Here is a 25,992-nt window from a genome sequence, read left to right on the forward strand (position 1 = left end):
CATCCAAAAAATAGGGAAAGATTAAATTTGAGGTCAATTTAACCTTGATACCAAAACTAGAAGAGATTAGTAAAATAAAGTGACATTATAATCCAATTATAAACACAGAGGCAAACATCCTAAACAATATCAGCAAATGGAATCTAGCAATATGCACAAACTAAACAAGCCATGAGCAAATTGTTTTATTCCAGGAATATAAAGACCATTTATCATCAGAAAGTTCATGGCATTTACTACATTAAAAGCTTAAAGGAAAAAAACAAAATCATCTCAAGATATGCTGAAAAATCACTCAATAAAATTCAATGCACATTGATGTAAAAAGTTTTAGGAGATTATGAATAGAAGGAAACAGGCACCTGGGTGGATCAGTCAGTTAAGTGTCTGACTTCGGCTCAGGTCATGATCTCCGGGCTCACAAGTTCAAGCCCCGTGTGGGGCTCTGTGCTGACAGCTCAGAGCCTGGAGCCTGATTCGGATTCTGTGTCTCCCGCTCTATCCCTCCCGACTCACATTCTGTCTCTTTCTCAAAAATAAATAAATAAATAAAAATAAAGAATAGGAGGTAACATTGCTAGCTTGTTAAAAAAATAACTACCAAAAAATCCTACAGGAGCCAAAATAGGCAGAAATTGAAAGTATTCCCTTTAGAGGTGCCTGAGTGGCTCAGTTGGTTAATCATCTGACTCATGATATCTGATGTTGCAGAGCCTTCTGGAGACTCTCTTTCTCTCTCTCTCTCTGCCCTACCCCCACTCATACGTGTGGGCGCGCGTGCTCTCTCTCTTTCCCTTTCAAAATAAATAAATAAACATTAAAAAAAAAAAAAAAGCTTCGGGATGCCTGAGTGGCTCACTTGGTTAAAAGTCCAACTTCTGCTCAGGTCATATCTCGAGGTTTGTGCGTTTTTTATTTTATAAGTGGGCTCTACGCCCAGCACAGAGCCCAACATAGGGCTTGAACTTACGATCAAGGCTTGAGCTGAGATCAACAGTCAGACAGTTACCTGTACTATCCAGGTGCTTCTCTACTTCTTATTTTTATTTACCTATTTTATTTATTTATTTATTTATTTATTTATTTATTTATTTGCATTTATCCGAGCCCAATGTGGGGCTTGAGGGGCTTGAACTCAGGACCCTGAGATCAAGAGTCACATGCTGTACTCACTGAGCCAGCCAGGCACCCTATACTGTATTGCCTTTTTCTTTTTTTACCTTTATTTATGTATTTTGTGAGAGACAGACCTCGAGAGGGGGAAGGGCAGAAAGAGAGGGAGAATCCCAAGCAGACTCTCAGCACAGAGCCCGACATGGGGCTTGAAATTGCAAAACTGTGAGATCATGATGTGAGCCAAAACCAAGAGCTGGACACACAACCAAGTGAGCCACTCAGGTGCCCCACCATACTGCTTCTTAAATAAACTTTATATTTTGGAACAATTTGACAGAAAACTTGCAAAGACAATAAAAGAGTTCCTATATACCTTTCAGTCAGTTTCCGCTAAGAGTAACAGCTTCCAGAACTATGGTACATTTGTCAAAACTAAGAAATTAATATTAGTACTTCATGATTAACTAAATCACAGACTTTATTCAGTTTCACCAATTTTGCCACTACTGTCCCCCCCTTTTTTTTCATGTTTATTTATTTTTCACAGAGACAGGCAGGGTATGAGCAGGGAGGGAGCAGATAGAGAGGGAGGCACAGAATCTGAAGCAGGCTCCAGGCTCCGAGCTGTCAGCACAGAGCCTAACATGGGCTTGAACCCACAAACCACAAGGTCATGACCTGAGCCGAAGTTGAACACTTAGCCAACTGAGCCGCCTAGGCACCCCACTACTGTCCCTTCTCTGTTCAAGGATCTAATCCAGGCTGCCAATTTGCATTTAGCCTTATTATTGTTATTATTATCATTATTATTATTTTAGAGAAAGAGAAAGCAAGTGGTAGAGAGGGGCTGAGGGGGAGAGAGGGAGGGGGGAGAGAGAGAATCTCAAGCAGGCTTCATGCTCAGCACTGAGCCCAACAGGGTATTGATTGATTCCAAACCCTGGGATCATGACCGAAGCCGAAGTCAACGGTTGGGCACTCAACCAACTGAGCCACGCAGGTGCCCTTACTACCTTTTTTAAGGAAGATTTTTTTGAGATTTTATTCGTAAGTAATCTGTATATCCAACATAGGGATTGAATTTACAACCCTGAGATCAAGACTCCCATACTCTACCAACGGAGCCAGCCAGACACCCCTAGCCATTTCATTTTTAATCTTTTTCTTTCTTATTTTCAAAAGGGAGACAAGAGATGGTGCCTGCAGGGGTGGGGAGGGGCAGAGAGAGGGAGACAAAGGATGTGAAGCAGGCTCTGTGGTGACAGCAGAGAGTCCAATGCCGGGCACACACTCAGGAACAGTGAGATTATGACCTGGGCTGAAATTGGGCGCTTAACTGACTGAGCCACCCAGGCGTCCCTCATTTTTAATTTTTATTTGTCTCACTTTTCAATACCTCTTGCATGCTTCAGGTTGATTAACTTTGTTAATGTTCTTGTTCCATTTTTTCCCATCTACCTGCCTGCAATTTTTATAATCCACTTATACTTTTAAAGTGATTATCCTTGAAATTTTACAATGAATATTTAACCAAATCTAAATTTAAACAATTTTTTTAAGTTTATTTATTTATTTGGAGAGAGAGAGAGAGAGAGAGTGTGCATACATGGGAGCGAGGCAGAGAGAGAGAATCCCAAGCAGAGAGAGAGCCGAACTGGGGGCCTTGATCCCACGAACGCTGAGATCATGACCCGAGTCGAAGCCAAGAGTTGGAGGGGTACCTGGGTGGCTCAGTTGGTTAAGCTTCTGACTTTGGCTCAGGTCATAATCTCCTGGTTCTTGGGTTCAAGCCCCCCCCCATCAGGCTCTGTGCTGTCAACTCAGAGCCTGGAGCCTGCTTCAGATTCTGTGTCTCCTCTCTTTGCCCCTCCCCTGCTTGCGCTCTCTCTTCTCTCCCTCTCAAAAATAAATAAACATTAAAACATTTTTTAAATAAATAGTTTATTTATTTTTAAAGATTTAGTTATTTTTATTTTTTTAGAGAAAGAATCTTTTTTTTTTTTTAAGTGTATATATTTTGGGAGAGACAGTGTGAGTGGGGGAGGGACAGAGAAAGAGGGAGAATCTCAAGCAGGCTCCATGCTGCCAGTACAGAGACCAGCACGAGGCTTGAACTCACAAACCGTGAGGTCATGACACGAGCTGAAATCAAGAGATGGAGGCCTAACCACCTGAGCCACCCAGGTGCCCCGAGAGAGAATCGTAAGCAAGCTCCTGCTCAGCCCAGAGCCTGACATGGGACTCGATCCCAGGACCCTTGGATCACGACCCAAGCTGAAATCAAGCGTTGGGACACTTTCTGGGCTGAGCCATGCAGGCACCCTAAGGTTTTATTTTTAAGTAATCCCTACACTGATGTGGGGCTCGAATTCATAACTGCAAGTTCAAGAGTTGCATGCTCCACTGACTGAGCCAGCCAGGCGCCCCTATTCTCTTTTGCTAAATCCCACAAACTAATATTATTATTATCATTTTATACAGGCAGTGTTTTTTCAATTTTTACATGTTCACTTTTTTGTTTCCCATCTGCCATACTATAAAGCAGCTTGTGCTAGACTTTTGAGTGACGTGATCTCTGTACAGAGAGAGAGGCCATGTGGAGCATTACAGAGGAACCAGACATATCAATGAAGCTTTGGACCTTAGCCCAGTTCCATACAAGCAATTTTGTGAATGCGGCCAACACCACCTAGAGTAGTAGAGCCTAGGCCCAGCTAAGCCCTGCCTGAATTCCACAGAATGATGAGAAATAATAAATCATCTCTTTTACACCACTAAGTTTTTTAAGTGGCTTGCTATACAGAAATAAATACCTGATCTGCTTTACCATGAAACATATTTCTTGATATGAGGCAGTGTTGTGCAGGATCCCAGGTCAATGAATCAGGCATTCTGCAAGCTTTTGGATGTGTGTGCCAGTGTAGAGGCACTGTTGTCTGGAAAAACAAACACGTATCTGTGTAAGTTGACAGTTCCATAGGGATGAATCACTGTCCGCCTAGAGTAAAAAGGATCCAATGTAATCAACCTACCTTCATGTGACTGGCTGTTCTACTCAAGGAATAGTACCTCATGGCCAATCTCTGGTGTGGCTGGAGCTAGAATAGAATAGCCTTGGTGGATGGCCGACTGACCTCACAGATGGACTGCCATAAAATTGTAATCACAGAATCTAACATTAATACCAGGCTTGACTTAACTCTCACAAGTCATAGGACAGGCACCATTAGAATCCCCATTTCACAGTAGAGAAAAACTGGAGTCTGGGAGTAAAAGGGTTTCATCGCCAGCAAGAAAACACATAAGATTTATTTTTTCGTTTTGTATTGTCCATATTCATTTTATTTTATTGCAGTTTAGTCCCAGTAGAACATATAGGTCTTGGGCCCTAGAATAAAATCAGGGTGGGGACTTTTTTGGCTTCCCCTTTTGGGCAACTTGTTTGGACCCCTCCCACCTGTCTCTTACAGGGCGGAGGTTGCTTCCCTATCCCGCCTTAGAAACTACATTTCCCAGCAGGCTCAACACCGGCACTGACGCACTTCCTCCCGGCGTCCCCCGCGGCGGGAAGGAGCTAAGTGGGCTCGAGGCCGACGCGACCAGCGTTCGTCGCCGCTGCCGCCACCGCTGCCCGTGCGCTGAGAGGAGTCGTCGCGGCCGTCCCTGCCGCCCTCGCCGGCCATCATGTCCGCCCAGGCGCAGATGCGGGCCCTGCTGGACCAGCTCATGGGCACGGCCCGGGACGGTGAGTCCGGGCGACAGGCCTGGCGAGGGGCTGGGCAGGAGTGAGGCGAGGCCGCCGGGCGGCCTGAGGCGGGGGCCGCGACCGTCTGCGCCTGCGCCGGGCACCCTTCCCTCCCCCGCGCGCCGACCGCCGGCGCCGGGCCTTTGTCTGAGCCGGTTCGCCTTGGAGGCGGCCGCGGCCGGGCCCTCCCTTGCTGGCGATGGGTCCCCTCCCCATTTGCGGTTGCGACTTTCTCCCTGGCCGGCGCCGCGCGACTCCTTCCCGCTCCCGCGGCCCCGCGCCGCGAAGCGGGGAGTCGGCGGAGGGCTGGCGCCAGCGTGGGCTCCAGGTCGCTGACAGCCGGGTGGTGGAGCTCCTCCGAGGCTCCTCGGGGAAGAAGCTACATACACCCGAGGGAGCCGGATGGGCCTTGAAACCCCCGCCGTTCCTCTTCTGTACCAAGGGGAGCTGTGAATTGAGCTTTTCTAACGTGGGTTCCTGCCGAGTGCTTTTCCAGCCCCCTTTCCCCCTAGTCACACAGGAGAGCCTCTGTTTAGCCAGCGCTTGGCAGTCGTTAGGTAGGTCTTGCAATGATTGTCGTAGGGAGGAGTGAAAGATCACGATGGTTGTCTTCAGGAGAAAGCGGTTGCACCTCGCAAAGGTGTATACCTGCTGTGGTTTGTGTTTTCTTTTCTACTGAAGTAATGAAGTTGTAAGTTCACATGGACACATTCGCAGGGCTGTGCAGATTCTTTGCACTTTATTTCATAGGCGAATAAGTGCTCTTTTAGCTTTCTTTGTATATTGAGTTGCTTTTGAATTGCTTCCCATATTTTTATTTCATACAAACTGAACAATTGTGGCCCCTCTATTTTATTTATAAAGGTTCAGTGTATCTTTGCCTGCCTACATCAATCTGCAAGGGAGTTGCAGAAAAGCCTCATGTTCATCGAGCCGTGAGTCACAACCAATTTCTAAGCTGTTATAACAAAAAAGTGTTTGCTTTTTTTCACAAATAACTTTAAAAGTGTAGTTTAGAAAGAAAACATTTTCAATAAAAAGACACAACATTAATCCTGGATGCTTGCAAATCCTAAAATATATTCCTCCTTTAGTATTACACAGCTCTGTGGATACACAGATTAGCTTTAAAATTTGTCACATTCCACTTTGCCTTTACTTTTATGTATCATTCCCCTGACTTCCTTACTGCAGGTTGGGCAAGAAAACTTTTCCTTTAAAACTTTTCAACAGCGGGCATAAAATTCTGCAGCTGAGGTCTTGAAGAATGCAGATGGGTACAGTATGTGTTGGAACTCACAGTGTGTATTGACTAACCTAGTTCCTTTTTTTTTTTTTTTTTTTTTTTTTCCGGTATTGTCTTGTTAAAAGTGACTCCCAGGTGCCAACTCTCTTTTTTAAGGGTGGGGGTGACGGGGCATAGGAAGACTAGGTCTAGGTTATTTATCAGTCAGTGGTAGAGTTTGAAAGCTTTCTCCTTCATGTGACTTTGGGCAAAATACTGCCTATGCATTTGTCCATAGCAAAACGATAAGACTAATATGTAGCTTCTGTTGGTGGAGAAACTACCAGCTATAAGTCATATGTGGTGATTCATGGGCCTCTGAGTAGCATGGGTTTTGGTATCATTCCCCACATGTATGTGCGGGGTTAATGGCCTTTTGGTGCTCAGTCTCTCACTTCAGATTCCTTGACTTCTTTGGCACAATGATGGAGTCAGATCTCATTAAGTGTGATTCTTCATGATACATTCAGCATCAAAAAACATCTGTATTCCGCTCCAGTTGTAAATTATCTCTAGATCAGCTTTTCATTGTATTTGGTAGTCTGCCAATCATCCAGGTGAATTGTTGTACCAGATATGCTTTTGTGTTTAACGTGATAATATTGTCTTATTTAAAACCACAAATGAATTTCAGGAGACGAAACCAGACAGAGGGTCAAGTTTACAGATGACCGTGTCTGCAAGAGTCACCTTCTGGACTGCTGCCCCCATGATATCCTGGCTGGGACGGTAGGTGTATTTGGGTTTGGGAGAATATCATCAAACACTCAGATGAGGGCTGTGCAGGCAGTGAAGGGCTTACAGCTTGAATTCTCTTTTCCTTTACCATGCAGAAATCATCTATTGTCCTTCAAATGATAGACTCGTGGCATTAGTTTGGTGGCATTTGATGTTACGAGACATATGTTATTGCTCTAAAGTTCATTTTGTAAGTTAGCAGATTTTCATAGAATCATTTATATGGAGATATTCATAACTAAGTACTGTGACTAGTGTCATTTGGCCAAACCTGAAAGTATGCTTCAGGTCAGCCTATACTTTGAAAATTCTGGGTTGGTTTGTTTTCACATCAGACATCTGGTAAATTTTTGGTACAACAAAGTACATTTCTTCCCCAAGTTTTTAGGGGTGTGTGTGTGTGTGTGTGTGTGTGTGTGTGTGTGTGTAGGGAGAGAGACAGAATCCCAAGCAGGCTCTGTGATGTCAGCAAAGAGCCCGACGTGGGTCTTGAACTCATAAACCGCTGAGATCATGACCTGAGCTGAAATCAAGAGCAGGATACTTAACCCCCTGAGCCACCCAGGTACACCCCAAATTTTTAGATTTTTAAAAAATCAGTTGGGTTTAGGGGCGCCTGGGTGGCGCAGTCGGTTAAGCGTCCGACTTCAGCCAGGTCACGATCTCGCGGTCTGTGAGTTCGAGCCCCGCGTCAGGCTCTGGGCTGATGGCTCAGAGCCTGGAGCCTGTTTCCAATTCTGTGTCTCCCTCTCTCTCTGCCCCTCCCCCGTTCATGCTCTGTCTCTCTCTGTCCCAAAAATAAATAAACGTTGAAAAAAAAATTAAAAAAAAAAAAAAAAAATCAGTTGGGTTTAACACTGAGGTTTTAGTGTTTTGTTTGAATATGAGTTTTAGGCTTGTGTTATGCTACCCTCTCAAGAAATCAGCACATGCTCCAGTGAATATAAACCCTAAAGTTTTATGTTCACTTGAGACAACCCAAACAAATAAATGCTAGTGTTACGGAATGTATGTTTCTTCAGAGTCAGATAGGATCGAAAAAGACTAAAGAGTGGAGAATTACCTGCCGTGATTCAGCTACTTACAGAAAAGGAGTCCGATAAAGATGACCACCATTTTTATTTTTTATTTATTTTATTTTATTATTATTATTTTTTTTCAATTTTTTTTTAACGTTTGTTTATTTTTGAGAGAGAGAGAGACAGAGTGTGAGCATGGGAGGGGCGGGGAGAGAGGGAGACACAGAATCGGAAGCAGGCTCCAGGCTCCCGAGCTGTCAGTGCGGAGCCCGACGCGGGGCTCGAACTCACAGACTGTGAGGTCATGACCTGGGCTGAAGTCAGATGCTTAACCGACTGAGCCACCCAGGCGCCCCGACGACCACCATTTTTAGATTGCATAGCTACTTTGTGGAATATAAAAACTGTACTCATTTTATTTGATATTATTTTTTCATTTTAAGGGTCAAATGTGCGTCCACTAGGGAACATTTTCTTCATGATTACTTTTGTTATTACACTTGTGGGGGGAGTAGCCTGTGGAAAACCACTCATGTATTAAATTCTCAAGCTCACTCTTCAGAGAACAGAGAAGAAATGAATGTCAAACCCTGTGCTTTTGTTACCTGAGGTTTTACCTGTAGTTTGACCTGGGTAGGGATACCTTTTGCTGCTAATTGTTTTGGGTACCGTCAGTGTAGATTAATGGTTTCCAGTAGTTAAAAGTAGTTCAGCTGAAGGAAAATCCTGTTGGGGGGGGGGGGTGGGCATCACAACCTGGAGTTGTTGACTGATCTTAGTGGGAGAAGCCAGAAGGAGCAGAGGGGGATGGATGTGCCTGAGTAACGCATTTCAGTACTTCGAGCAGGGAGGTCAGATCCCTGGGTAGCATTGTTCCTGAATGCCAGTGAGAAAAATAGTGAGAATGAGCGCGTTTCTTACAAGTGTGTATTGTGGTAGGTACAGATTAACTCACCAGGTATTCATTGGACACCAGCTGTGTGCCAGGCACTGGGGAAATGGTACCAGTAAGACAGAGTCTTTATTCCAGTGGAGGAAGAGGACAGACATTAAATGGATAATGGATGGTTTTAGGTAGAGTGATAAGAAAGGCTTCTCAGGACATTGAATGGTGAGAAGGAACACCTGCACAGTTGGGGGTTATAATGCTCTGGGTGGAAGTTGGAACTGAAGGACAGTGGGAATGCTGCTGGTGTGTCTGAGGTGGGAGTGAGGGGGAGAGGCAGGCAGAGACTGTCGAATCAGATGAGTTATGAGAAGGCATGGAATGAGCAGGGTCACTCCTGGGTAGAGTTGGCCAAGGGCGGCTCTGCAAGGGGAGTCTACGAAGCAGCAGACTAAGGAGGAGGAGAAAACCCAGGAGAATCCATGGTACTGTGAAAATGCAAATAAACAAATGTCAGGGGCTGCTGAGGGATGACTAGGATGAGGGTTGGAAAATCGGAGGAAAGTGGTTGTAAGGGTTGGGCCTCACTGATGTGGACTGTATCGGAGTGGGAAGTGAGGGGTAGAGTTGAATGATGGGTCTTCTGAGGAGTTTGTGTTTTGTGTCAAATTTTAATGGAATGAATATGATTATTTAAAATATAGTGGCTAGAGGTGCCTGGGTGGCTCAGTCAGTTAAGCATCCGACTCTGGTTCAGGTCTTGATCTCACAGTTCCCAAGCCTGCTTGGGATTCTGTCTCTTTGCCCCTTCTCCGCTCATATCCTCTCCCTCTCAAAAATAAAACATGTAAAAAAAAAAAATTAGAGCGGCTGAATGAAGGTGGTTGTAACCTTCAATCTTCCATGGGCTGCTCCAGGCCCAAGTTGTTGCTCAGAACCATCTCCTGTCATTGGTAGGCCTGAGGCAAGGTGGAATGGATGTTACAGTTTTGTTAAGGCTGTTGGGCCCTTGGGTGGCTCAATCAGTTAAGTGTCTGACTCGATCTCAGCTCAGGTCATGATCTCACAGTTCATGAGTTCAAACCCCGCATCAGGCTCGGTGCTGACAGTATGGAGCCTGCTTGGGATTCTCTTTTTCCCTCTCTCCCTCTGTTCCAATCCCAAGCAGCAAGAGCAATCCCTCCAATTTTTAAGTTTATTTATTTTGAGAGAGGTTGAGACAGTGCAAATGGGGGAGGGGCAGAGAGGGAGAGGGAGAATCCCAAGCAGGCTCCATGCCACCAGCGCAGAGCCCAACGCAGGGCTCGACCCCATGAAACCGTGAGATTATGACCTGAGTGAAAACCAAGAGTTGACGCTTAATTGACTGAGCCACCCAGGCACCTCAAAATAAATAAATAAACTTGAAAAAAACAGCTGAATGGGAAAATACAGTATTGGTTGTTAAGTTTGGGAGAGTAAGATAACTGGAGGGAAGGTAGTGTAACTTGCCTCAGTGGAAGAACTTGTTTTCCACATGTTCTGGAAAGAGCCTTTAGTTCCCTGCCCAGCGTGAGACCACTAGGAGGTAGCGAACACAGATATTTGTTCAGTAAAAAAGATCTGACAAGCTGGATTGAACAGCCATTTGAAATCTTCTGGAAGGGCCTAATGTGACATTGCAGCTCTGCTTGGTGTTCAGCTGCCAGGGAAATTAGCCAGTACTTTGTTCCCTCCTTGGCAAAGCTGAAAATATATAGACAGGGAGTAACCATGGAACCCAGCCCTGTCCACTGCTTGCATTAGCAGTGGCTGCCTGAGAGTTCTCACCCAAAGGAAGACAGCAGTGAATTTCTTCCTGTGTGGTTCACAAATGTCAAAATTTTCCTGACAATTAAAATTTTTGTTTTCTTAAATTATTTTTTATTTTTTGAGAGAGAGAGAAAGAAAGAGAGAATCCCAAGTAGGCTCTGCACTGTTCATGCAGAGCCCATTGCGGGGTTCGAACTCATGAACCGTGAGATTGTGACCTGAGCAGAAGTCAGAGGCTTAACCAGCTGAGCCACCCACGCACCCCGTGACAATTTAAATTTTTAGAATGGAGGTTGATTTGTACTTAAGATGCTTAGTACTTAATCCTACAACCCAGCAATTGCACTGCTAGGTATTTATCCAAAGGATACAAAAATGCTTATTCGAAGGGGCACATGCACCCCAATGTTTATAGCGGCACTAAAGACGATAGCCAAAATATGGAAAGAGCCGAAATGTCCATCTACTGATGAATGGATAAGGAAGCTGTGGTATACATACAACGGAATGTCATCGGATGATCAAAAAGAATGAGATCTTGCCATTTGCAAAAATGTGGATGGAACCAGAGTGTATTATGCTAAGCAAAATAAGTCAAAGACAAATACTGTATGGTTTCGTTCCTATGTGTAATTGAAGAAAGAAAACAGATGAACATAGGAGAGGGGAAACAAAAATAAGATAAAAACAGAGAAGGGGCGCCTGGGTGGCTCAGTCGGTTGGGTGTTTGACTTTGGCTCCGGTCATGATCTCAGAGCTTGTGGGTTCGAGCCCGGCATCGGGCTCTGTGCTGACGGCTTCGGATTCTGCTTTGGAGCCTGCTTCAGATTCTGTGTCTCCCTCTCTCTCTGTGCCCTTCCCTTGCTCACACTCTGTGTCTCTCTCTCTCTCTCTCTCTCTCTCTCTCTCAAAAATAAATAAACATTAAAAAAATTTTTTAAAAAGATTAAAACAGAGAGGGAGACAAACCATAAGAGACTCTTAAATACAGAGAACAAACTGGGTTGCTGCCTGGGGTGTTGGTTGGGGGGATGGGCGAAATGGCCAATGTGCATTAAGGAGGGCACTTGTTGGGATGAGCACTGGGTGTTCTACATAAGTAGAATGAGTAAATTCCATTCCTGAAATTATATTACATTACATGTACTGAAGGCTTAGTACTTGAGGTTTTAGCATTTCCTCTGATGGTAGGTTTTCTTTGAAAGAAAGAACTTGCATTAGCTTTTAAGTATTCCTGGTGTTTGCCAGTTATCTTGCAGCTATAGTGCTTCCCTTTCTCTTGTGGAGACTATATTGTAAAAAATTGTATTGATACGTAAGAGTGAATGAAGCAAAAGTTGTCTGCAGTACAGGGACAGCGATTCTATTTGCAACTTTGGCTTCTAGAACTACTATTGCCCTGCCTCTAGATGCCCCTGTGAACCAACATACGTGAGCTACATATGACTTCACGATAATAACAATGAAGGAGAAAAAAGGTCATCAGCATTTAAATGCAGAAGATGATCAAAATGAAGATCAAATGAAGATAAGCTCTACACCAGGGAGCCCACTGTTGGTTCTCACTGGTGATTCTAAAGGACGTTTCGTTAGTGAGCATGGCACGCACCTTCTGTGAGACTGTGGTTCAAGAGTTAGGTACCGCGAGACTCCCTAATTTGCCTAAGATGTTAAGGACTTTATAATCCACGAAGGTTTTGAACTCATTTTGGACATAGTTGTAGTTTGAGCTTACAGGAGGTCCTGGACTGCCATCATTCTTTGTTTGCTAGTTATGTATACCTGTGCTTTTGTCCCAAGTGCTTGGGTTTCAGAGATGTCTCCTCACTGTGGTATTGGCTTTTGTTAACCTGCCCTGTCTGACTTGATAGCATGATCCTCAGCATACAAACTTTCCTTGTGCTCTCGTGATGGCCAGAGGTGGAGGGTGCCATCACAGAGTCCCACACTCCGAATTTAGTTAAGGAGTGTGCCCTGTTGTTTGTTTTACATATGTGTACAACACATGATAGCATGTCACGTCAGGCTAATGTTACCGGTAACACAAATCATTTGTTTTAGTAAAAGAGCCTTTTGTGGCGCAATCTATGTCCCCAGTTATGTCAAGGGTCATTTACTAGGTTAGGAGAATGTTTGGAAGATTCTTTTGGCTCTGAATTGGCCTGTTCTGCTTTGTGCCTTCTGGTATACAAAGAGCTACACAAAACTAAGCGTTAGGTTCTGTTAGAATTGCCAAAACCTGATTGCTATCTGCTCTTTCCTTTTCCTTATCTCTGCACCCGAAGCATTGATCATCTTGAGTAGTGAGGATTATAGGAAGGAATGCCTAGAAATTTGTATTGATGGCATCTTGTTTTCTGGCCTTTTCCTTGCCAACTTCCCCTCCCCCATTCTGATATTCACTGAATAGACGTTTCTTCTATGACTGATGCAAAAATAAAACTAGCAAAAGCTAATTAATGTGGTTTTCATTGTTACTCTATTTCTGGCTTTGAAAGAGATACAAACGTTCACACTTAAATGCATACAAGTGCCACATAATCGTGGTGAAAGAAAAGTAAGGCTTCTTGGCTATGGATGGTTTCTTAATGTATTCTAGTTTAGTATTCAAAGAGGTATTGTTTGTTTTGGTGACAGTTGAAACACCAGGTCATGTGCTTTCTACAATGAGTAGATGCTCACGTGTAAATTTTTGTTTCTTTCTTACAGCGCATGGATTTAGGAGAATGTACCAAAATCCACGACTTGGCCCTCCGAGCAGACTATGAGATTGCAAGTAAAGAAAGGGACCTGTTTTTTGAATTAGATGTAAGTTTTTTTTGGTGTTAATTCATCCCTACTGTGAAGAGCCAAATATCAACTAATGAGAATAATGTGAGATTTGTAAGTTATGAAGCAAAATAATTGAAGAGCTACTTACTATGCCACCACTCTCCTTTAGAGTTAGAACATGGCCAGTGTCATTTGGTATCTACCGTATGTCTGCCACCCCGACACTGTTGTGCGTTTCCTTTTCAAGGTGTTTTTTATTACGTATTATTATGATTCTTTGAACATTATATTTTTGCCTGTTTTTAAGCTTTAGAAAAATTGTTTCATAATATATATATTTGGTAATCTTGTTTTTTCATTCAGTATGTCTCTTTTTACCCATTTTGTTGGATATGGTTTATTTTCATTGCTGCTTGACTATTCCCCAAACTCCATTCATTATTCACAGACAGGTTGATTCTAGGTTTTTTTTGCTGTTACAAACAGTATCATGAATGTTCTTGAATATCTTTTTGGCGCACACGTATTAGGATTTATCTAGGGTCTATTCCGAGGAAGGAAATTGCTGGCTTGTAGGGGATGCATGTGTTGATCCTTGCAGGATAGTTCTGTAATGTCCTTTTTCTGTATGTTGTTTTTATTGTTACTCTCTTGTTGATGAAGCCATGATACCAGTTTATACCCCTTTAGTGTTAAATTTTTGCAATTTAGTGGTAATAAAATGGAACTTCGCAACTTTAAAAAAAGTGTTGCCTCCCGAAGGAGCCCTTTTAGACCTTTATTCCTAATTTGTCTGTCCCTTGCCCCTCCATGAAATTTTGTTACCATAGATACCCTGCATATTAGCTTACATGCTGTGGTCATTTCCAGGCCACAAACCATTGTGATGTCTAAGATTTTTTTTCATCCTTTAAGCCGTTTTCACCCCTTTCTCCATTGAGAATGCAGGATTTAGAGTCACTCTATTTAAGTTTTTTCTTCTCTCTAATCATCCATCGCTAGTATGACTAGAGGTCAGTGAAGGGGTTTGATGTAGGGGCCTCTGAGGGGCTCAGTCGGTTGAGCAGCCAACTCTTGGTTTCGGCTCAGGTCATGATCTCACAGTTTTGTGAGTTCGAGCCCTGCTTTGGGCTTTGCACTGGCGCCTCCCTTTATCTTTGCCCCTGTCCCACTCATACACTGTCTGTCTCTAAATAACTAAAGGGTGGGGTGGCGTTGATGCCATTCAGAATGGTTTCTGAGTGAAGACTGGGAAGGGACAGAACTTGGTGTGAGGGAGTCAGGGAAAAACAAAACCCAAGGAAAGGCATTTCCTCCTCACCAGAGGCCATTTTGAAGGATGTATTATAACTTGAGTAAACCAGTAGCTTTTAAAGTGATGAAAATTAACAATTCTTTTTCAGATTCATTCTTTAGCCACAGCGTGTTCTCAGTGTTGAATCTTGGAATTAACTAAAAATAAAAATACCTTTAGCAACAGCTCACCTAACAGAAGAGGCTCAGAAAGGGAATTTTTCTGTATTGTGAGTTTCATTCTTCAGTAAACTGCAAATGCTTATGTGAAGAGGCCATTATCTTGGGATGTCAGGTTTCAGAAACTGGTATGTACACCAGTGTCTGTTTGAAATCTCAGTTTCAGCAATGTTTTCTGGATCATAAGTCTCAGCATTTCTGCTAGATCAGAATGTCCATGCATTTTTTTAAATGACCTGATGAATTTACAACTACGAAATAGATTAGTAGAAGAACTGGAAACAGGCTGAAACACGTAGTCATGTAGTGTATTTTGAAGGAGGTGTGTTCTGCCAGTGTGGAGAAACTGGATTTGTTTTTAACGAACAGTAAACTATGTACCAACCAGTAGTAAAATACCCAGGTGGATCCCCCCAAAATAGATTTTGTTTTGTCATCTCGGTGCTGTAAAGTCTAGAAGCTATAAGAGAAAGATGTGTGCATTTGTGTAAAAACGTAAAAATTTAGTGTATCAAAAATACCCATATGCGGGGTGCCTGGCCTGCTCACTTGGAAGAGCATGTGACTGCTGATCTGAGTCATGAGTTTCAGCCCCACGTTGGTTGTAGAGGTTACTAAAAAAAATTGTCTTACATACAATGAGAATAAGCCGGGATAGAATATTTGCAGTGTGGATGACAACAAGCTAGTTCTATGTAAAATTCATCGTAATTGACTAGAATGGTATTAGTGGCTCAATAGAAAATGAGTAAAGAATGGAAAAGGACATTTGCTAGCGGGCATCTAATCCTCTGGTAGGTGCTCTCCCTCATTCAGAACTGAAGAGAGGAAGAATTAAGTAATCCTGATAATACACCTCGTGGGTAATTCAACATCTGAAGATGTGAAAGCACATCCCAGGATGGCCAGTTCTAAGATTATATCTCACTGGTAATACTTCCCATACGTACAAAGATAAATTTGTTCTGGAATATTCCTACAGCATTTGTAACTGTAGAAAACAGGAACCAAGTAGACTTCCTCAATAAGGGACTGGCTAAATCATAGTTGCTCTTTCGGATGGAATGAAGTAGAGCTGTGAAAAGAGAATGGAGTTAGTTCACTGTATCACTGAAGTGAATTTATCTGCAAGGTAGATTAAGTGGATAAGCAAAGTGTGATGTGATGCTTCCATAGTGTGGTTTGTTTTTTGTTTTTTTTTTAAACGCTGTTGTAAATCGCATACAGTATTTAGTTATTTGTGAGCTCTGTGCCTAATATGGGGCATGAACTCATGACCCTGAGATTAAGAGTTGCATGCTCTACTGACCAAGCCAGCCAGGCACCCCTCCATAGTGTGTATTTTTTTTTTTTTTTAACAGGGAAGGGTGGTGTACACTTGTTGACATGTTTAGATGTGCAGAGAGGTGTTTTAGAGATTATGAACACTCTTAACTTGGTTGGAGGGCTAGAGTGGGTCAGGAGACTTTTTTGTGCTATGAGAAAATTTATCACACATAGGAATTTTTCAGTGAAAAAGGAAACTACCCCTCCCCCCAACTCCTTAAAAATAATTTTTGATTTTACAGGTGGCTCAAATTAAAATGTTTGATAGCCAGGGGATGCCTGGGTGGCTCAGTCGGTTAAGCGTTTGACTCTTGATTTTGGCTCAGGTCATGATCTCATGGTTCGTGGGATCAAGCCCTGCATTGGGCTTTGCGCCGACAGTGCGGAGCCTGCTTGGGATTCTCTCCCCCTCTCTCTACCCCTCCCCCATGCACACATGTGTGATTTCTCTCTCTCTCAAAAAACTTTAAAAAACTATGCTCTTGGGAACATATCTTAGGGATACGTGCAAATGTATATGCAAAAGATGCTCATTGCAACTTTTTTTTTAAAGGGAAAAAAAAGAGGCTGTAATGCAACTATTAATGGAGAACTAGTTATATAAATTGTCACGAAGTACCTGGGTGGCTTAAGTCCATACAGTGTGCACCTTTTGGTCTCTGGGTTGTTAGTTCAAGCCCCACATTGGATATGTGTGTGTGTATTTATTTAATCTATTTATGTATTTATTTTGTGTGAGAGAGAGAGAGAGAGAGAGAGAGGATCCCAAGGGGCTCTGCGCTCTCAGCACAGAGCCTGCCTGACATGGGGCTCGAACCCACAAACTGCGCAATCATGACCTAAGTCGAAACCAAGAGTTGGATGCTTAACTGAGCCACCCAGGCGCCCCACAAAAATAAAATCTTCTTAAAAAAGAAAAAAAATAAATATATTGTTCTGTCACACAGTGGACTGTTGTTCTATGAAGCTAAGAAGACACCTCTAGGTGTTAGGGAGAAGAGGGAGATTTTACCTTAAAAGTTTCTTCATTGGTTTTAAGATAATGATGCCCATGCCCCACCTTTTGAGTTTTTAATTTATACATATCAACGCTGGATGTACACGGATTACTCTAAGTAAAGTAATTAAAAGTGGCCTAACTTTATGATACCAAGCTAAAATAACTTTTTTAAAAATGTTTTTTTCCTCTTGAGGAGCGGGAAGGGCAGAGAGAGGGAGACAGGATCCAAAGTGGGCTCTGCACTTCCAGCAGAGAGCCCGACATAGGGCTTGAATTCATGAAACTGAAAACTGTGAGGTCATGATCTAAGCCAAAGTCTGATGCTTAACTGACTAAGCCACCCAGGTGCCTGTAAAATGACTTTTTTTTTTTTTTTAGCATTTATTCATTTTTGAGAGACAGAGTGTGAGCAAGAGAGGGGCAGAGAGAAAGGGAGACACGGAATCCGAAGCAGGCTCCAGGCTCTGAGCTGTCAGCACACAGCCCAATGCGGGGCTCAAACCCACGAGCTGTGAGATCATGACCTGAGCCGAAGTCGGATGCTCAACTTATCCACAGAGGCGCCTCGCCCCTAAAATAACTTCTCATCTCCTTAGTTTTACAGTATAAACTTTTTAGGGAAGATAAAGGCTTTTCTCAAAATACAGATTTGTTAAGTTAATTTGATGAAAACCAATTTTTAAATCTCTTTGGTAGGTAATACATGTTTACTGTGGGAGATTCCAGAAGTCTAAAAGGCTCTGGTGAAAAGTCTCCCCTTTCTGTGACCAGCCATCCAGTAGCTCTCTCCGGAGGTCACTTTGATCTTTTAAAGATGGTTGATTCAAGATGAACAGATAGGTTTATCAGAAAGGCTAGTTGTGGCACTTCTTGTCAGAATTGCAATTTTGAGAAGCAGAACCCCTCAGAAGCTTTTTGGCCAAATATGGTCAGTATGCTAATTCTTGCTGTCCCTGTTCTGCTGCTGCCCTCTGAAGACCCGATGGTGGTGCTGGCCTCCGAGCCTGCCGTTCGGCCCCTGCACTATGCGAGCCGGAGGCCTGGGGCCAACGGCTCCCAGGTGCCCGTCTTGAGGTTGGTTTCTGGAAAGGCTGCAGTGTGGTGTGGTCATCACTGTTAGGAGATGAATATGGGTTTCATTGTCATAGGTTGTAAACCACCTCTAATCCATGATTTGTTCTGATTTTTCTTTCTTTTTTTTCTTTTCTTTTTGAGAGAGAGAGAATGTGTGTGTGCGAGAGTGGGAAACAGGACAGAGGGAGAGAGAATTTTAAGTGCAGAGCCTAATGTGCAGGTCGATCTCACAATCCTGGGATCATGACTTGAGCCAAAATCAAGAGTCACATGCTCAACCAACTCAGCCACCCAGGCACCCTTTATTCTGCTTTTTCTTAGTAACTTATATTTTTGTGTACCTCATCCAGTGTTTTGGTAGAATCTCCATGTTGGCAATAATTAGATAGGCCAACCATTTACCAAAATCTCTGGAAGTGTCTGAAGCCCACTGTTATTTGCCAGAGTTAATGGTGCTGGCAGAGGGGTCAGACTCCCTGCAGTAGGCCTGTTGGGGGACAACTGACCACAAACTCAGAACATGTGTTTTGTTTTAATGTTGAAAAGTTTATCAAATATATTAAAGATAACAGGTTGTTTGAGTTCTATTTTAAACGATTTTTGTTATGTAAGGAGTGTGTGTGTGTGTCTCCCTCTCTTTTTGCCCCTCCCCTGCTCATGTTGTCTCGCTCTCAAAAATAAAGACACCTTAAAGATAATTAAACTAAAGCGCTTAGAGATTTGAGTCACCTGTAAGCAATTTGTAGCAAGTTGTCCTACAAGAACATTGCGTGTGTATGAGAAGATGGAAGGTGTTCATTGCATCATTTTGAATTAGTGGAAAAATGGAGATACCCAAACATGGATGTTTTTGGAGGGGCTAAAGTAGTTGTGTCACAATAAAGTGAAATACTGCACAGTTGTAGATCATAGAAGATACGTGATGTGAAGAAGAAAATGGAAACTTACCAAATTGTCCTGTTTGGTGGGAATGAAAATTGTGTTCTTGTATATGCATCTTAATGCAATTTTTAAAAGTATATCCCAGTTTTTGGGGCGCCTGGGTGGCTCAGTTGGTTGAGCGTCCGACTTCGGCTCAGGTCATGATCTCACAGTCTGTGGGTTCGAGCCCGGTATAGGGCCCTGTGCAGACAGCTTGGAGCCTGGAGCCTGCTTCTGATTCTGTCTCCTTCTCTCTCTGCCCCTCCCCCACTCATGCTCTGTCTCACTCTCAAAAATGAATAAAAAATTTTTTTTTAAATAAAAGTATATACCAGTTTTTAAGAAAAAAAAATTTTTTTAATGTTTATTTTTAAGAGAGAGACAGAGTGTGAGTGGGGGAGAGGCAGAGAGAGAGGGAGACACAGAATCCAAAGCAGGCTCCAGGCTCTGAGCTGTCAGTACAGCTCAAACTCACAGTGAGATCATGACCTGAGCCAAAGTCGGATACTAACCGACTGAGCCACCCAGACACCCCACCAGATTTTTTTTTAATGTTTATTTATTTTGAAAGGGCAAGCATGTGCACGAGTGGAGGAGGGGCAGAGAGGGAGCGAGAATCCCAAGCAGGCTCTGCTGTCAGCACAGAGCCTGACACAGGGCTCGATCCCATGAACCGTGAGATCATGACCTGAACAGAAATCGAGTCTGATGCTTAACCAACTGAACCACCCAGGCATCCCAGTATATACCAGATTCTTAAGTGATTATTTCTTGTGGGAGGAGAGAAGAAAAAATTACATTTTCGGTGTCACATATAGTCATTAGGTCCAGTTAGCTAACACAATAATAGGCAGAAATGAAAATTCAGAACTATTTTTAGGGGCGCCTGGGTGGCTCAGCCAGTTGGGCAGCCGAAGTCGGCTCAGGGCATGATCTCGAGGTCCGTGAGTTTGAGCCCCGCGTCAGGCTCTGCGCTGACAGCTCAGAGCCTGGAGCCTGTTTCGGATTCTGTGTCTCCCTTTCTCTGACCCTCCCTCGTTCATGCTCTGTCTTTCTGTCTCAAAAAAAATAAATAAACGTTAAAAAAAAAAATTTAAAAAAACCCTATTTTTATCTTGGGGTGCCTTGTTGGCTCAGTTGGTGGAGTGTGCAGCTCGGTCTTGGGGTTGTGGGTTTGAGCCCCACATTGGATATAGAGATTACTTAAGAATAAAATCTTTTTTTTTTTTTTAAATAAGTGGGGGGAGGGTAAGAGGGAGAGAGAGACTCTCAAGCAGGCTCCACACTCAGCACAGAGCCTGATGCAGGGCTCTATCCCACCATCCAGGGATCATGACCTGAGTTGAAATCAAGAGTTAGACGCTCACCTGAGTTACCCAGGCCCCCCCAAAGATAAAATCTTTTTTTTTTTTTTTTTAAGTTTATTTATTTTGAGAAAGAAAGCACAAGCATCTGTGAGCAGAGGAGGGGCAGAGAGAGAGAGCAGGGAGAGAGAATCCCAAGCAGGCTCCATGCTCAGTCTCACTAATCATGAGATCATGACCTGAGTCAGAATCAGTGGTCAGACACTCAACTGAAGCCACCCAGGCACCCCTCAAAACGAAGATCTTAACAAAATGTGTGTGTGTGTGTGTGTGTGTGTGTGTGTGTGTGTGTGTGTGTATGTATTTCTACCTTGTGACTTAGTTTTACAAATCTCCATTCTTAGGAAGTAATTAGAAATATAGGCAGGCATTGGTAAACAAATATGGTAGGATTGTTTATAAGATTGGAAAATTGGACACAGAACTCATGTCATAGACTGCCCTCGAAATTGTATAAAATCTATTTAATGACTTAGAATTGCTATGATGTCACGAGCAAGACAAAGGTACAAAATTGTGTATACTAGAGAGTTCATCTATAGTTTTTTTGGGGGGGCCGCGGGGGGGTTGTTTGATTTTTTTTTTTTTTTTTTTTTTTTTTGTGGTCTCATGGAACACATACTGCTTAATCAGAGAATTGGTAGATCTGGCTTTTAAAACACAGAGTGTGCCCTCCCCTCCCTGGAGGCAGTCACTTAGTACTGCTTTAAAATGCAGGGAAGCAGGGGCACCTGGGCGGCTCAGTTGGTTAATCATTGACTCTTGATTTTGGTTCAGGTCCTGATCCTTGATCTTGAGATCAAGCCCTGCATCAGGCTCCACACTGTCAATTCTCTCTCCCCCCCTCTCTCTGCCTCTCAAGTCTCTTATCTCTCAAAATGCTGAGGCAAACACTTTAAAAGCAACAACTTGGTTCTTTCGTTTCTTGTTTTGATTTAAATGATCTCTATACCCTACTTCAGTCGCATGCTCTTCTGACTAATCTAGCCAGGCGCCTCAAAAGGGACAGCTTGCTGGTTAACTGGCACAAGTTGACCTTGGTGGGTTAGGTTTTTAGCAGACTGTTTCTGGGCATTTGCTGGAAGCCTGTGTGTCAAGGGTTGGCTGTGGGTCAATTCTGAGGCTCTGCTGGCCAAAAGGAGGTAGTGAGTCCTGCTCATCGAACTTCTGACAGTTTAAAGTTATGATTAAATGGATTATTTCTCTACAAAAAAAAGACAAAGGTTGATATACCAGGGAATTTTTTTTAAACTTCTGCGGAGAATCTCAATTATCAAAAGTAGATGTAATCATATAATGAATTTTCTTGTACCCCTCACCAAGCCTTGGGAATGGTGAGTTCACTGCCAGCTGTTTCGTCTTGCCTTAACTTTTCTTCCAAATCTCCCTCCCTCCCTCCCTCCCTCCCTCCCTCTCTCTCTCTCTCTGCCCCTCCCTATTCACACTGTCTCTGTATTTCTCAAAATAAATAAACTTAAAAAATTTTTTTTAAATAATAAAAATTAAAATGTGGTAAGGGAAAGTTCTAAAGATACAGAACTGAACAGAATATTATAATGAAATTTCTGGGTTCTGTCTCCCAGTGCAGCTCCTGTGCAACAGTTCTTTCAGTGATTATTGATATGAAGATTCTTGTTTCATCTTTTTTCTTGTGTTTCCCCAATGGATTTTTTTAAAGACTTTATTTATTTTTTTAATGTTTTTTTTTTTTTAGAGAGAGAGAGAGTGAGTGAGTGAGCAGGGGAGGGGCAGAGAGAGGGAGACAGAATCCCAAGCAGGCTCCGCACTGTCAGTGTAGAGCCTGATACAGAGCCCAAACTCACGAACAAATTATGACCTGAGCCAAAACCAAGAATCAGATGCTTAACCGCCTGAGCCACCCAGATGCCTGTAAGGTTTTATTTATTTGATTTTATTTATTTTTATTTTTTTAATGTTTACTTTTAAAAAAAAAATTTTTTTTTTAACGTTTTATTTATTTTTGAGACAGAGAGAGACAGAACATGAACGGGGGAGGGGCAGAGAGAGAGGGAGACACAGAATCGGAAGCAGGCTCCAGGCTCCGAGCCATCAGCCCAGAGCCTGACATGGGGCTCGAACTCACGGACCGCGAGATCGTGATCTGAGTCGAAGTCGGACGCTTAACCGACTGAGCCACCCAGGCGCCCCTTTAATGTTTACTTTTGAGAGAGAGAGAGCACAATTGGGGTAGGGGCAGATTCAGAGGGAGACACAGAATCAGAAGCAGGCTCCATGCTCTGAGCTGTCAGAACAAAGCCCAGCACACGGCTCGAACCCACGAATTGCAAGATCATGACCTGAGCCAAAGTTGGACACTATCTGACTGAGCCACACAGGCACACCAAGATTTTATTTTTTAAGTAATATCTACCGCCACCATAGGGCTTGAACCCAGAAGCCTGAGATCAGGAGTTGCACACTCCACCAACTGAGCCGGCCAGGTGCCCCCACTGGATTATTTTATAGTAACTCCTAGACATGGAATTTCATTTGTAAATACTGCAAGAGTATATCTAGAAGTTGAAGACTTTATTAAAAACAGTCATTTTAAAAAATAATATACCATTTGATAGTGTTCAAATTTCCCAGATTGCTTCAAAAAGGATTCTTTTACAGTTTTATTTGTTTGACTTAGGATTCAGAATAAGGGCTACACATTAGAGTGCTTTGTAAGTCTTTTTACTTCTTTTTGTAAGTCTTTTTAAATCTTTTTGAAGAAATTAATTTTCTTAAAGTCTCCTCCTGGACTTTGGTGATTGTATCCTCATGATGTTTTTTTAACATGTTTTCCCTTATCTTTGAAATTCCTGTACCCTAGGAGTTAGATCTGGAGGCTTGATAATCAGATTTACTTTCTTTTGTGACTGGAGGATTTCAGAGGTAGAGCTTTGCCCTTCCTGTTGTATCACCTCAGCTGGCACAGTGATCTGTGGGCTTGGTCGTTACAGACACCCTTTATCTCTTGGTCGGGAAGGTCCCCTTCAGCCTTTAGCCTGATGCTTTAAGCACAGTTGAGGATAGTTGCCTAGATCAGTTATTTCACTAAGGTGCAGCATCTCTTAGCAATGTAAAAACATGTAGAACTCTCATAGGGTTCAAAAATTTAAAGTATAGAAGGTACATTGTGAAACCGCTCTCCTGCTCAGTTCTTCAGTCACCTGGTTGCCTCTAGAAGTAACCAGCTAAGTGTTCTGTTTCCTTTAGAGTTTATGTGCATACCTGAGGCAGATAGTATGTCTGTATTCCATTGTTTTTTTCTTTTGTTTTGTTTCGTTTTTCCGCAAATAGCAGTCTACTATACACTTACTCTATCCTTACCCCTTTTTTTTTGTTCTCCTTGTTAGTGTGTCTTTGTATAGAGTTCCTTATTCCTTTTTGTGGCTACGTAGTATTCCAAAGCATGGATATCTACATTATGTGACCAGTCCCCTATTGGTGATCATGATGCTGCATTACACATTGGCCTTGTATACGTGTATCTGGGAGAGATTCCTAGATGCAGAACTGTTGGACCAGAAGGGTATCTTTCATTTTGATGGTGCCATAGTGTTCTCCGGAGGGATGAATGTTCCCACCAGCAGTGTAGAAGAGTTCCATTTCACATCTTTGCCAGCAGTGAGTGGCCAAATTTTGGGGACTTTGCCAGTCAGAGGTATAAAAAGGTATTTATTTGTGGTCCTGATGGGGTTGTTGTAAAAGCATTTCTTTGTGTAGGTATATCCTGCCTAGACCCTCAGCTTGAGCTTGATGGCTGGAGCCTCTGGGAGTTTATCTGGGAGAAGGTGCCTCCCCATTCTCACCACAGGCTCCCAGCCTACCACAGCCTCAGCCTGACATGCGAGGGCCAGGCCTCGACTTCTTGAAAGTGTTCTATTCAGAAATTTCCTAGGAAATGGGTATATAATATGTTCGCTACTAGGTCATCTCTATAAATAACATTTCTCAACTTGAACACTGGCAAATAAACCGCAATATTAACATATTCGCCGATGAAAAAGTTACAGAGCAACACTTTCCTTTAGCATACATATATTGAAAAAACAAAAAATTTTATTTTTTAAATTCAGTAGAGATCATTTTTTCCCCAAATTGTTTCCTATTTAAAAAAAATTTTAAGTTTATTTATTTTGAGAGGGATAGTGTATGCATGCAAGTGGGAGAGGGGCAGGGGAGGGGCAGAGGGAGAGGGACGAAGAATCCCAGGGAGCCTCCACACTACCGGTGCAAAGCCTGACACAGGGCTCCATCTCACGACTTCAAGACCACGACCTGAGCCGACCTCATGAGTCGGATGCTTAACTGACTGAGCCACCCAGGCGCCTTTGTCTTGCTTTTTGATGTTTTACTTCGCAGGTTTCCAAAAACTACACACCATATCAACTAAATTTCCAAGCTATCTTTAATATCCCATAGGAGACCAGTTGTGATTATACCTACTTTTTCTAGCTACAGATGACAGTATAACAGTTGTATTTGCTAAGTCAGATGTTCTGGATTAGAATCCCTTTGTGACCTTGGGCAAGTTCTTTTAACTTTTTCTATTCATCTGTGAACTGGGCTGGTACTGACCGCCTCACAGTTGTGCAGATTGGGTGTAAGGACTTTGGAGCCAAGCCACAAGGGTTCTTGCACCCTGATGCCATTACTTAGTAGTTTGGAAACTGTACCTCAGTTTTTTCACCTGGGAAATGGAGACTTTCAGAGTTTCTATGCAGCTCTTTTAAGGCATGTGTGGACATGTCACACAGTACAGGGGCACATGTGTGCTGTGACCTGTCTCCTTGATGGCACATGCTTGTTTCTGGCCACTGTCATTTCTGCTGGGCTGGGAGCGGCACCAGATGGTCCTGCGTGTGGAGGAATAGCCTTCAGCAGCAGTGAGACTTGTGTGCCAATTGTACACCAGCCCTGTGCTCAGGGTACCCTCAGTAGTTCATATTTCCTCGTACCATTCCTAAGCCACAGAGGTTGGGTCACATTCTGGTCAATGGTGGGCTTTGATTAGGACTTAATTTTTAGACTTGGGTACCTTTTTTTTTTTTTTTTAAGAAAAATTATTTAAACCTCCTCTTTGATATATTTTAGGAATCAATCTGAATTTGACAAGCACTTTGAAGAGAAGAAGCAGTAGAACAAAGCATCGTCTTTTAAAGAATGTGGCAGTTAAAGGATGTCCCCGTGGTCTGCCTATTTTGGGTTGTGAGGTTTCCTATTTAGTTTTTAGCTTATCAGATGTCTGAGTCTGTAGCTAATTGAGGTTCTGCTGAAGCTGCAGTGGGTTGCTTTAATTGGTAAGGCCTTGGCAGGGTTATTAGATGTCTCTTGCCCATTTGACCCCTGATGTGTAGATTCGTGGGTCTGTTTCAGGGGAGATTGCTCTTTTTGGGTATATAACGGAGGGACACTACACCCCAGAGTTGACACCTCTGTGTGGGTGAACCTGGGGCGATTCAGGATGGTC

At 43.0% G+C, this 25,992-nt stretch overlaps 1 protein-coding gene across 5 annotated transcripts in view; it reads left to right on the forward strand.

Annotated features, from left to right (window-relative positions):
• LUC7L (LUC7 like) overlaps window positions 1–25,992 on the forward strand; it is a 46,703-nt gene that overhangs the window by 3,759 nt on the left and 16,952 nt on the right. For 3 of the 5 annotated variants that reach the window (XM_045459991.1, XM_045459995.1, XM_045459993.1), the window contains exons 2-4: window positions 4,636–4,861; window positions 6,781–6,875; window positions 13,290–13,388. In XM_045459991.1, coding sequence (XP_045315947.1) covers window positions 4,801–4,861; window positions 6,781–6,875; window positions 13,290–13,388 — 255 coding nt within the window. In that variant the 5' untranslated portion in view covers window positions 4,636–4,800. Of the gene's footprint in view, window positions 1–4,635; window positions 4,862–5,725; window positions 6,139–6,780; window positions 6,876–13,289; window positions 13,389–25,992 lie in introns of those variants that run through there. The other 2 variants (XM_045459994.1, XM_045459992.1) reach the window with 2 other exon arrangements.

This window comes from Leopardus geoffroyi, chromosome E3, assembly GCF_018350155.1.
Source record: "Leopardus geoffroyi isolate Oge1 chromosome E3, O.geoffroyi_Oge1_pat1.0, whole genome shotgun sequence".
NCBI lineage: Eukaryota > Metazoa > Chordata > Mammalia > Carnivora > Felidae > Leopardus > Leopardus geoffroyi.